A 12832-nucleotide genomic window follows, 5' to 3' on the forward strand; every position below is an offset into this window, starting at 1 on the left:
ATCAGTTTATTTTTATCTTACATATACATTATAATAATTGATTAATATTTGTATCTTAATTTCGTACTTAAATCTTTGATTTCAGAAAATGTAATTAACACGATTAGCTTGTATATATGTAAATTCTCTAGCAAAATTTGTTGATGTTTTAAGTTATTAACACATGCTAAATAACTATATTTTATAACGCGGTTTTGGATTTAGTATAGTCAGAAAATGTGAAAAGAAAAGTATTTTTGCACTCGCTTATTATTTACACACTCGTCGTATTATTTAATGCTTTTAAAACCAATTTGGCAATGCAGCGGCTGTATGTATCTCGGTTACGTTCATTTCTCTATATTATTCTGTATGTTATATGAAGTCGTGGTTGGACAAGCTTTTACGAAAATTCAAAATATCATTCGTCCTGTTTACTTAGATAACTTTGTACACTCAGTGGCCTCGAAAATCTTTTCATAATTAATATTTATTTAAAAATGCAAACGTTACCTTAATTGTATGTTAAAATAAATGTAATTTTAAGCATCGGTAAATTCAATATACTCGCACAACAAGACAGAAACACCAGCTGCATATAATCCACGACCTCGTATAGCATATTACGTCTACACATAATCATATAATCGTATTAACATAAAATGGCGGTGCTCAGCTTTGAACTGTTTAAGTTAGTGGCTAGCTGGTCGTATCATTGTAAATTTATTCTTTTGTTGCTTCACACACCATATACTCGTATCACATGCAACTTGGTGCCTACATAAAAATTTATCATACGAATCAATACACCATCTCACTTATGCATGTTGTCAACTAAATATTAAATAGATAAATATAGTCTAACCAACTGACCTCATTGATTTCTCAGTCGATATTTATGGCATTATCTATTAGTGTTAATTGTACTTGTTATTTTACATCGTATATTTCTTTGAACCGCTTTTGACTGGATTTGCAACTGAAAATGTGTAATATATGAAATAAATTAATCAATGTAATGCAATTTGAACGGCATATACAGAGCACGTCAGCATTCAAAATATTAAATCTAGTAGTTTTGCTAAGATTACTGAATCTGAAAAGTCGCCCGACACGAACTATACACTTGGAGCAGCTAAGGCAGACGAAGTTGATGATCTTAGAGACACTACCTCATTTTCAGAAATGAGTGGTGGTAGTCAAATTAAGACAACTATTACAACTGCTGTAACCAGAACAGAAATGTCACATATACACGACACAGCTTTTGACAAGGATAGGCAAGATAGAAATGCACCTGAAGTGACTAAATATGATGCGTCTAATTTAGAACATTTAAAGAGGCGGGGTGATGTTAAGCGCAAGATAATAGAATTAGAAAATACTAAAAACACAATACCAACATCCACTATTGGCAAGCAAAAGTCTTTGGCTGAGATTGGTGAAAAAATTCCAGCTGTTAAAGAAGTAGTAAAGGATTTTGAAGATAAATTTCATGACTACAGCGTTGAAACAACACCATTTAAAGTGAGACAACGTGATCTAACGCCAGCCCATGTGGATGAGAATGCTTTGGAGCGTCAAATATTAACAGACGTCGATCTTGCATTGGAGAAACTTATATCACATGAGCAACCGGCAGAAGAAGTGAAACTATCGCCTGTTGCGGCCATAGAGACTAGATTGGATAATTCCCATGTGCCAAAGGAAGAAATTTGCGAAAAAGTTTGCATTAAACGTAAAATGTTCGAAGTAGCTAAGGATGAGACTAAGTTTGGTAACACTGGTGATGCAGAGAGCGCTTTTGGGGCTCCATTTGAGAAGTCACCTAAAGAAATTAATTTGCCATCAGCAGATACCGAAGGTTCTGAAATTTTGCCAAACGTTAAAGATGTTGTAAAAACATTTGAGCAGAAGTTTTCTTCTCTAGAAACTTCCCCATTACCCGCGCGTAAGCATTTTGTTCGTGCGGACAACGAAGTAGACATTACCTATTTAGGCAAAAAAGATCTTAGTCAAAGAGACGAAATTTTAGAAAAAATAACCGGATCAGCACCACCAGTACATGGCGCTATCATGGCCCAGGAAAGGTTGGGTAGCTCTTTAAGAGAAGAACAAGTATTTGAGTTTTCAGAACCATTAGTTAAAAAACAAAAAATGTCTGAAATAAATCTAGATAATGACATAAGCTTGATTGATCAAAATACCCTAAAAGACAATAAGGAAGAAGTCGTTTCTAACGTGACCGATAAATCACAGGTTGCGGATAATGCAAATGACTTCATTAAAACGATATGTGATAAAACCGAATTTCCTATCGAAGGAACAATTGTGATAGACAGTTCAAGCTTCCCAATGAAAGATAAAGAAGGTGTTGACTTAATACCTGAGAAACAGGACACTGATGTTACTAGTATAAAGGAGTATAAATTAAAAATTTATGAAACAGCTGAAAATGAACGTAAACAAGAAGTTTGTTTAGGCAACCTACAAGTAAAACATAGAAAAGATAGCGTAGAAACTGAAAAAACTTCCGATACCGCCACAACAATCAAAAGATTTCCAGTAACGCTACCGACACCGAAAAGTGAGGAAAAAGAAACTGATATTGAAACTAAAGAAGAAAATAATAAAATAGTAAGTGGCTGCAAAGCTGATCAAGAAACAATCTCATGCGCGCATTTTATTACAAATCAATTAAAACTGGAAACATTTAGTAGACCGCCGGTGCCTTTAACGACAACTAAAATAATTAAATGGACTGATGAAAAAACAAATAATTTAGAAACGTCAGACCTTCCCACTCTTCCAAAACAAACAGACTTCAGAATAACTTCCGAGAGAACTGAACTGATGCCTATCGAAAAATTTTATAGAAGTGAAAACCAAAATAGGCTTTATGACAAAGCGATAACGCAAGACTATAACGATAAAACACTACCAGGCCTCCAAATAAGTACTACCAAAGAACAAACTGCGAAAATTCTTTCTTTCCACAAACATTCTGCTATTGAATCACATGTTAAATTTGAAAACCTTACAGATACTGAAATGAGACAGGTTTCGAATACAGATATCAAAGATTTCCAAAAATTTTCAAAACCAAAAGACAAACACAAATCTCCTCTAGACATTGCTAAGCCTGTTCCTCATGTGAACTATTCTGATGAATCAGAGGAGGAGTTTGACAAACCTAAGGTCACTGATATGAAACAGGTGTTACCATTAGTAAAGTCTATAAGCAAATCAGAAGACAAAGATACTAAAGACGTTCTACCAATTTCCAAACCAGAAGATAAACTAAAATCTCCTCTAGACATTGTTAGGTCTGTTCCTCATGTGTACTCTTCTGATGAATCAGAGGAAGAGTTTGACAAACCTAAACTCACTGATATGAAAGAGGTGTTACCATTACTATCGTCTATAAGCAAACCAGAAGACAAAAGTACTAAAGACGTTCTACCAATTTCCAAACCAGAAAATAAACTAAAATCTCCTTTAGACATTGTTAAGCCTGTTCCTCATGTGTACTCTTCTGACGAATCAGAGGAAGAGTTTGACAAACCTAAACTCACTGATATGAAAGAGGTGTTACCAATAGTATCGTCTATAAGCAAACCAGAAGACAAAAGTACTAAAGACCTTCAACCAATTTCAAAACCAGAAGACAAACAAAAATCTCCTCTAGACATTGCTAGGCCTGTTCCTCATGTGTACTCTTCTGGTGAATCGGAGGAAGAGTTTGACAAACCTAAACTCACTGATATGAAACAGGTGTTACCATTAGTATCGTCTATAAGCAAACCAGAAGACAAAAGTACTAAAGACCTTCAACCAATTTCAAAACCAGAAGACAAACAAAAATCTCCTCTAGACATTGTTAGGTCTGTTCCTCATGTGTACTCTTCTGATGAATCAGAGGAGGAATTTGACAAACCTAAACTCACTGATATGAAACAGGTGTTACCGTTAGTATCGTCTGTAAGCAAACCAGAAGACAAAAGTACTAAAGACGTTCAACAGATTTCAAACCCAGAAGGCAAACAAAAATCTCCTCTGGACATTGTAAGGCCTGTTCCTCATGTGTACTCTTTTGATGAATCAAAGGAAGAGTTTGACAAACCTAAACTCACTGATATGAAACAGGTGTTACCATTAGTATCGTCTATAAGCACACCAGAAGACAAACAAAAATTTCCTCTAGACAGGCTTGTTCCTCATGTGCACTCTTCTGATGAATCAGAGGAAGAGTTTGAAAAACCTAAACTCACTGATATAAAACAGGTGTTACCATTAGTATCGTCTATAAGCAAACCAGAAGACAAAAGTACTAAAGACCTTCAACCAATTTCAAAACCAGAAGATAAACAAAAATCTCCTCTAGACATTGTTAGGTCTGTTCCTCATGTGTACTCTTCTGATGAATCAGAGGAGGAATTTGACAAACCTAAACTCACTGATATGAAAGAGGTGTTACCATTACTATCGTCTATAAGCAAACCAGAAGACAAAAGTACTAAAGACGTTCTACCAATTTCCAAACCAGAAGATAAACTAAAATCTCCTTTAGACATTGTTAAGCCTGTTCCTCATGTGTACTCTTCTGACGAATCAGAGGAAGAGTTTGACAAACTTAAACTCACTGATATGAAAGAGGTGTTACCAATAGTATCGTCTATAAGCAAACCAGAAGACAAAAGTACTAAAGACCTTCAACCAATTTCAAAACCAGAAGACAAACAAAAATCTCCTCTAGACATTGTTAGGTCTGTTCCTCATGTGTACTCTTCTGATGAATCAGAGGAAGAGTTTGACAAACCTAAACTCACTGATATAAAACAGGTGTTACCATTAGTATCGTCTATAAGCAAACCAGAAGACAAAAGTACTAAAGACGTTCTACCAATTTCCAAACCAGAAGATAAACTAAAATCTCCTTTAGACATTGTTAAGCCTGTTCCTCATGTGTACTCTTCTGACGAATCAGAGGAAGAGTTTGACAAACCTAAACTCACTGATATGAAAGAGGTGTTACCAATAGTATCGTCTATAAGCAAACCAGAAGACAAAAGTACTAAAGACCTTCAACCAATTTCAAAACCAGAATATAAACAAAAATCTCCTCTAGACATTGTTAGGTCTGTTCCTCATGTGTACTCTTCTGATGAATCAGAGGAGGAATTTGACAAACCTAAACTCACTGATATGAAAGAGGTGTTACCATTACTATCGTCTATAAGCAAACCAGAAGACAAAAGTACTAAAGACGTTCTACCAATTTCAAAACCAGAAGATAAACTAAAATCTTCTTTAGATATTGTTAAGCCTGTTCCTCATGTGTACTCTTCTGATGAATCAGAGGAAGAGTTTGACAAACCTAAACTCACTGATATGAAACAGGTGTTACCATTAGTATCGTCTATAAGCAAACCAGAAGACAAACAAAAATTTCCTCTAGACAGGCTTGTTCCTCATGTGCACTCTTCTGATGAATCAGAGGAAGAGTTTGGAAAACCTAAACTCACTGATATGACAGAGGTGTTACCATTAGTATCGTCTATAAGCAAACCAGAAGACAAAAGTACTAAAGACCTTCAACCTATTTCAAAACCAGAAGACAAACAAAAATCTCCTCTAGACAGGCTTGTTCCTCATGTGCACTCTTCTGATGAATCAGAGGAAGAGTTTGACAAACCTAAACTCACTGATATAAAACAGGTGTTACCATTAGTATCGTCTATAAGCAAACCAGAAGACAAAAGTACTAAAGACGTTCTACCAATTTCCAAACCAGAAGATAAACTAAAATCTCCTTTAGACATTGTTAAGCCTGTTCCTCATGTGTACTCTTCTGATGAATCAGAGGAAGAGTTTGACAAACCTAAACTCACTGATATAAAACAGGTGTTACCATTAGTATCGTCTATAAGCAAACCAGAAGACAAAAGTACTAAAGACGTTCTACCAATTTCCAAACCAGAAGATAAACTAAAATCTCCTTTAGACATTGTTAAGCCTGTTCCTCATGTGTACTCTTCTGACGAATCAGAGGAAGAGTTTGACAAACCTAAACTCACTGATATGAAAGAGGTGTTACCATTACTATCGTCTATAAGCAAACCAGAAGACAAAAGTACTAAAGACGTTCTACCAATTTCCAAACCAGAAGATAAACTAAAATCTCCTTTAGATATTGTTAAGCCTGTTCCTCATGTGTACTCTTCTGACGAATCAGAGGAAGAGTTTGACAAACCTAAACTCACTGATATAAAACAGGTGTTACCATTAGTATCGTCTATAAGCAAACCAGAAGACAAAAGTACTAAAGACGTTCTACCAATTTCCAAACCAGAAGATAAACTAAAATCTCCTTTAGATATTGTTAAGCCTGTTCCTCATGTGTACTCTTCTGACGAATCAGAGGAAGAGTTTGACAAACCTAAACTCACTGATATAAAACAGGTGTTACCATTAGTATCGTCTATAAGCAAACCAGAAGACAAAAGTACTAAAGACCTTCAACCAATTTCAAAACCAGAAGATAAACAAAAATCTCCTCTAGACAGGCTTGTTCCTCATGTGCACTCTTCTGATGAATCAGAGGAAGAGTTTGACAAACCTAAACTCACTGATATGAAAGAGGTGTTACCATTACTATCGTCTATAAGCAAACCAGAAGACAAAAGTACTAAAGACGTTCAACCAATTTCAAAACCAGAATATAAACAAAAATCTCCTCTAGACATTGTTAGGTCTGTTCCTCATGTGTACTCTTCTGATGAATCAGAGGAGGAATTTGACAAACCTAAACTCACTGATATGAAAGAGGTGTTACCATTACTATCGTCTATAAGCAAACCAGAAGACAAAAGTACTAAAGACGTTCAACCAATTTCAAAACCAGAAGACAAACAAAAATCTCCTCTAGACATTGTTAGGTCTGTTCCTCATGTGTACTCTTCTGATGAATCAGAGGAGGAATTTGACAAACCTAAACTCACTGATATAAAACAGGTGTTACCATTAGTATCGTCTATAAGCAAACCAGAAGACAAAAGTACTAAAGACCTTCAACCAATTTCAAAACCAGAAGATAAACTAAAATCTCCTCTAGACATTGTTAGGTCTGTTCCTCATGTGTACTCTTCTGATGAATCAGAGGAAGAGTTTGACAAACCTAAACTCACTGATATGAAAGAGGTGTTACCATTACTATCGTCTATAAGCAAACCAGAAGACAAAAGTACTAAAGACGTTCTACCAATTTCCAAACCAGAAGATAAACTAAAATCTCCTTTAGACATTGTTAAGCCTGTTCCTCATGTGTACTCTTCTGACGAATCAGAGGAAGAGTTTGACAAACCTAAACTCACTGATATAAAACAGGTGTTACCATTAGTATCGTCTATAAGCAAACCAGAAGACAAAAGTACTAAAGACCTTCAACCAATTTCAAAACCAGAAGATAAACAAAAATCTCCTCTAGACAGGCTTGTTCCTCATGTGCACCCTTCTGATGAATCAGAGGAAGAGTTTGACAAACCTAAACTCACTGATATGAAAGAGGTGTTACCATTACTATCGTCTATAAGCAAACCAGAAGACAAAAGTACTAAAGACGTTCAACCAATTTCAAAACCAGAAGACAAACAAAAATCTCCTCTAGACATTGCTAGGCCTGTTCCTCATGTGTACTCTTCTGACGAATCAGAGGAAGAGTTTGACAAACCTAAACTCACTGATATGAAAGAGGTGTTATCAATAGTATCGTCTATAAGCAAACCAGAAGACAAAAGTACTAAAGACGTTCTACCAATTTCCAAACCAGAAGATAAACTAAAATCTCCTTTAGACATTGTTAAGCCTGTTCCTCATGTGTACTCTTCTGACGAATCAGAGGAAGAGTTTGACAAACCTAAACTCACTGATATGAAAGAGGTGTTACCATTACTATCGTCTATAAGCAAACCAGAAGACAAAAGTACTAAAGACGTTCTACCAATTTCCAAACCAGAAGATAAACTGAAATCTCCTTTAGACATTGTTAAGCCTGTTCCTCATGTATACTCTTCTGACGAATCAGAGGAAGAGTTTGACAAACCTAAACTCACTGATATGAAAGAGGTGTTACCAATAGTATCGTCTATAAGCAAACCAGAAGACAAAAGTACTAAAGATCTTCAACCAATTTCAAAACCAGAAGGCAAACAAAAATCTCCTCTAGACATTGATAGGTCTGTTCCTCATGTGTACTCTTCTGATGAATCAGAGGAGGAATTTGACAAACCTAAACTCACTGATATGAAACAGTTGTTACCATTAGTATCGTCTGTAAGCGAACCAGAATACAAAAGTACTAAAGACCTTCAACCAATTTCAAAACCAGAAGACAAACAAAAATCTCCTCTAGACATTGTTAAGCCTGTTCCTCATGTGTACTCTTCTGATGAATCAGAGGAAGAGTTTGACAAACCTAAACTCACTGATATAAAACAGGTGTTACCAATAGTATCGTCTATAAGCAAACCAGAAGACAAAAGTACTAAAGACGTTCAACCAATTTCAAAACCAGAAGACAAACAAAAATCTCCTTTAGACATTGTTAGGTCTGTTCCTCATGTGTACTCTTCTGATGAATCAGAGGAAGAGTTTGACAAACCTAAACTCACTGATATGAAAGAGGTCTTACCATTAGTATCGTCTATAAGCAAACCAGAAGACAAAAGTACTAAAGACGTTCAACCAATTTCAAAACCAGAAGACAAACAAAAATCTCCTTTAGACATTGTTAGGTCTGTTCCTCATGTGTACTCTTCTGATGAATCAGAGGAAGAGTTTGACAAACCTAAACTCACTGATATAAAACAGGTGTTACCAATAGTATCGTCTATAAGCAAACCAGAAGACAAAAGCACTAAAGACGTTCAACCAATTTCAAAACCAGAAGACAAACAAAAATCTCCTCTAGACATTGTTAAGCCTGTTCCTCATGTGTGCTCTTCTGATGAATCAGAGGAGGAATTTGACAACACTAAACTCACTGATATGAAAGAGGTGTTACCATTAGTATCGTCTATAAGCAAACCAGAAGACAAAAGTACTAAAGACGTCCAACCAATTTCAAAACCAGAAGACAAACAAAAATCCCCTTTAGACATTGTTAGGTCTGTTCCTCATGTGTACTCTTCTGATGAATCAGAGGAGGAATTTGACAACACTAAACTCACTGATATGAAAGAGGTCTTACCATTAGTATCGTCTATAAGCAAACCAGAAGACAACAGTACTAAAGACGTTCAACCAATTTCAAAACCAGAAGACAAACCAAAATCTCCTCTAGACATTGTTAGGCCTGTTCCTCATGTGTACTCTTCTGGTGAATCAGAGGAAGAGTTTGACAAACCTAAACTCACTGATATGAAACAGGTGTTACCATTAGTATCGTCTATAAGCAAACCAGAAGACAAAGATACTAAACACGTTCAACCAATTACCAAACCAGAAGACAAACAAAAATCTCCTCTGGACATTGTAAGGCCTGTTCCTTATGTGTACTCTTCTGATGAATCAGAGGGAGAATTTGACAAACCTAAACTCACTGATATGAAACAGGTGTTACCATTAGTATCGTCTATAAGCAAACCAGAAGACAAAGATACTAAACACGTTCAACCAATTACCAAACCAGAAGACAAACAAAAATCTCCTCTGGACATTGTAAGGCCTGTTCCTTATGTGTACTCTTCTGATGAATCAGAGGAAGAGTTTGACAAACCTAAACTCACTGATATGAAAGAGGTCTTACCATTAGTATCGTCTATAAGCAAACCAGAAGACAAAAGTACTAAAGACGTTCAACCAATTTCAAAACCAGAAGACAAACAAAAATCTCCTTTAGACATTGTTAGGTCTGTTCCTCATGTGTACTCTTCTGATGAATCAGAGGAAGAGTTTGACAAACCTAAACTCACTGATATGAAAGAGGTCTTACCATTAGTATCGTCTATAAGCAAACCAGAAGACAAAAGTACTAAAGACGTTCAACCAATTTCAAAACCAGAAGACAAACAAAAATCTCCTTTAGACATTGTTAGGTCTGTTCCTCATGTGTACTCTTCTGATGAATCAGAGGAAGAGTTTGACAAACCTAAACTCACTGATATGAAAGAGGTCTTACCATTAGTATCGTCTATAAGCAAACCAGAAGACAAAAGTACTAAAGACGTTCAACCAATTTCAAAACCAGAAGACAAACAAAAATCTCCTTTAGACATTGTTAGGTCTGTTCCTCATGTGTACTCTTCTGATGAATCAGAGGAAGAGTTTGACAAACCTAAACTCACTGATATGAAAGAGGTCTTACCATTAGTATCGTCTATAAGCAAACCAGAAGACAAAAGTACTAAAGACGTTCAACCAATTTCAAAACCAGAAGACAAACAAAAATCTCCTTTAGACATTGTTAGGTCTGTTCCTCATGTGTACTCTTCTGATGAATCAGAGGAAGAGTTTGACAAACCTAAACTCACTGATATGAAAGAGGTCTTACCATTAGTATCGTCTATAAGCAAACCAGAAGACAAAAGTACTAAAGACGTTCAACCAATTTCAAAACCAGAAGACAAACAAAAATCTCCTTTAGACATTGTTAGGTCTGTTCCTCATGTGTACTCTTCTGATGAATCAGAGGAAGAGTTTGACAAACCTAAACTCACTGATATGAAAGAGGTCTTACCATTAGTATCGTCTATAAGCAAACCAGAAGACAAAAGTACTAAAGACGTTCAACCAATTTCAAAACCAGAAGACAAACAAAAATCTCCTTTAGACATTGTTAGGTCTGTTCCTCATGTGTACTCTTCTGATGAATCAGAGGAAGAGTTTGACAAACCTAAACTCACTGATATGAAAGAGGTCTTACCATTAGTATCGTCTATAAGCAAACCAGAAGACAAAAGTACTAAAGACGTTCAACCAATTTCAAAACCAGAAGACAAACAAAAATCTCCTTTAGACATTGTTAGGTCTGTTCCTCATGTGTACTCTTCTGATGAATCAGAGGAAGAGTTTGACAAACCTAAACTCACTGATATGAAAGAGGTCTTACCATTAGTATCGTCTATAAGCAAACCAGAAGACAAAAGTACTAAAGACGTTCAACCAATTTCAAAACCAGAAGACAAACAAAAATCTCCTTTAGACATTGTTAGGTCTGTTCCTCATGTGTACTCTTCTGATGAATCAGAGGAAGAGTTTGACAAACCTAAACTCACTGATATGAAAGAGGTCTTACCATTAGTATCGTCTATAAGCAAACCAGAAGACAAAAGTACTAAAGACGTTCAACCAATTTCAAAACCAGAAGACAAACAAAAATCTCCTTTAGACATTGTTAGGTCTGTTCCTCATGTGTACTCTTCTGATGAATCAGAGGAAGAGTTTGACAAACCTAAACTCACTGATATAAAACAGGTGTTACCAATAGTATCGTCTATAAGCAAACCAGAAGACAAAAGTACTAAAGACGTTCAACCAATTTCAAAACCAGAAGACAAACAAAAATCTCCTCTAGACATTGTTAAGCCTGTTCCTCATGTGTGCTCTTCTGATGAATCAGAGGAGGAATTTGACAACACTAAACTCACTGATATGAAAGAGGTGTTACCATTAGTATCGTCTATAAGCAAACCAGAAGACAAAAGTACTAAAGACGTCCAACCAATTTCAAAACCAGAAGACAAACAAAAATCCCCTTTAGACATTGTTAGGTCTGTTCCTCATGTGTACTCTTCTGATGAATCAGAGGAGGAATTTGACAACACTAAACTCACTGATATGAAAGAGGTCTTACCATTAGTATCGTCTATAAGCAAACCAGAAGACAACAGTACTAAAGACGTTCAACCAATTTCAAAACCAGAAGACAAACCAAAATCTCCTCTAGACATTGTTAGGCCTGTTCCTCATGTGTACTCTTCTGGTGAATCAGAGGAAGAGTTTGACAAACCTAAACTCACTGATATGAAACAGGTGTTACCATTAGTATCGTCTATAAGCAAACCAGAAGACAAAGATACTAAACACGTTCAACCAATTACCAAACCAGAAGACAAACAAAAATCTCCTCTGGACATTGTAAGGCCTGTTCCTTATGTGTACTCTTCTGATGAATCAGAGGGAGAATTTGACAAACCTAAACTCACTGATATGAAACAGGTGTTACCATTAGTATCGTCTATAAGCAAACCAGAAGACAAAAGTACTAAAAACGTTCAACCAATTTCCAAACCAGAAGACAAACCAAAATCTCCTCTAGACATTGTTAGGCCTGTTCCTCATGTGTACTCTTCTGGTGAATCAGAGGAAGAGTTTGACAAACCTAAACTCACTGATATGAAACAGGTGTTACCATTAGTATCGTCTATAAGCAAACCAGAAGACAAAAGTACTAAAGACGTTCAACCAATTTCAAAACCAGAAGACAAACAAAAATCTCCTCTAGACATTGTTAGGCCTGTTCCTCATGTGTACTCTTCTGATGAATCGGAAGAAGAGTTTGACAAACCTAAACTCACTGATATGAAACAGGTGTTACCATTAGTATCGTCTATAAGCAAACCAGAAGACAAAAGTACTAAAGACCTTCAACCAATTTCAAAACCAGAAGGCAAACAAAAATCTCCTCTAGACATTGTTAAGCCTGTTCCTCATGTGTGCTCTTCTGATGAATCAGAGGAAGAGTTTGACAAACCTAAACTCACTGATATGAAAGAGGTGTTACCATTAGTATCGTCTATAAGCAAACCAGAAGACAAAAGTACTAAAGACGTTCAACCAATTTCAAAACCAGAAG

The 12832-nt window shown here is 36.0% G+C and overlaps 3 protein-coding genes across 10 annotated transcripts in view; all 3 read left to right on the forward strand.

The window, feature by feature from the left end:
• LOC106619664 (ankyrin-2) overlaps window positions 1–12832 on the forward strand; it is a 94751-nt gene that overhangs the window by 41140 nt on the left and 40779 nt on the right. The window lies entirely within an intron of this gene.
• LOC106619648 (uncharacterized) overlaps window positions 1–12832 on the forward strand; it is a 55001-nt gene that overhangs the window by 1390 nt on the left and 40779 nt on the right. The gene's annotated exons all lie outside the window — the stretch shown is intronic.
• On the forward strand, window positions 137–8314 carry LOC118681089 (protein P200). The gene is made up of 4 exons (XM_070111324.1): window positions 137–3567; window positions 5305–6484; window positions 7691–8103; window positions 8303–8314. The coding sequence occupies exons 1-4, from the start codon at window positions 1165–1167 to the stop codon at window positions 8312–8314; spliced, it is 4008 nt and encodes a 1335-aa protein (XP_069967425.1). The 5' UTR covers window positions 137–1164.

This window comes from Bactrocera oleae, chromosome 6 (genome assembly GCF_042242935.1).
Source record: "Bactrocera oleae isolate idBacOlea1 chromosome 6, idBacOlea1, whole genome shotgun sequence".
Lineage (NCBI taxonomy): Eukaryota > Metazoa > Arthropoda > Insecta > Diptera > Tephritidae > Bactrocera > Bactrocera oleae.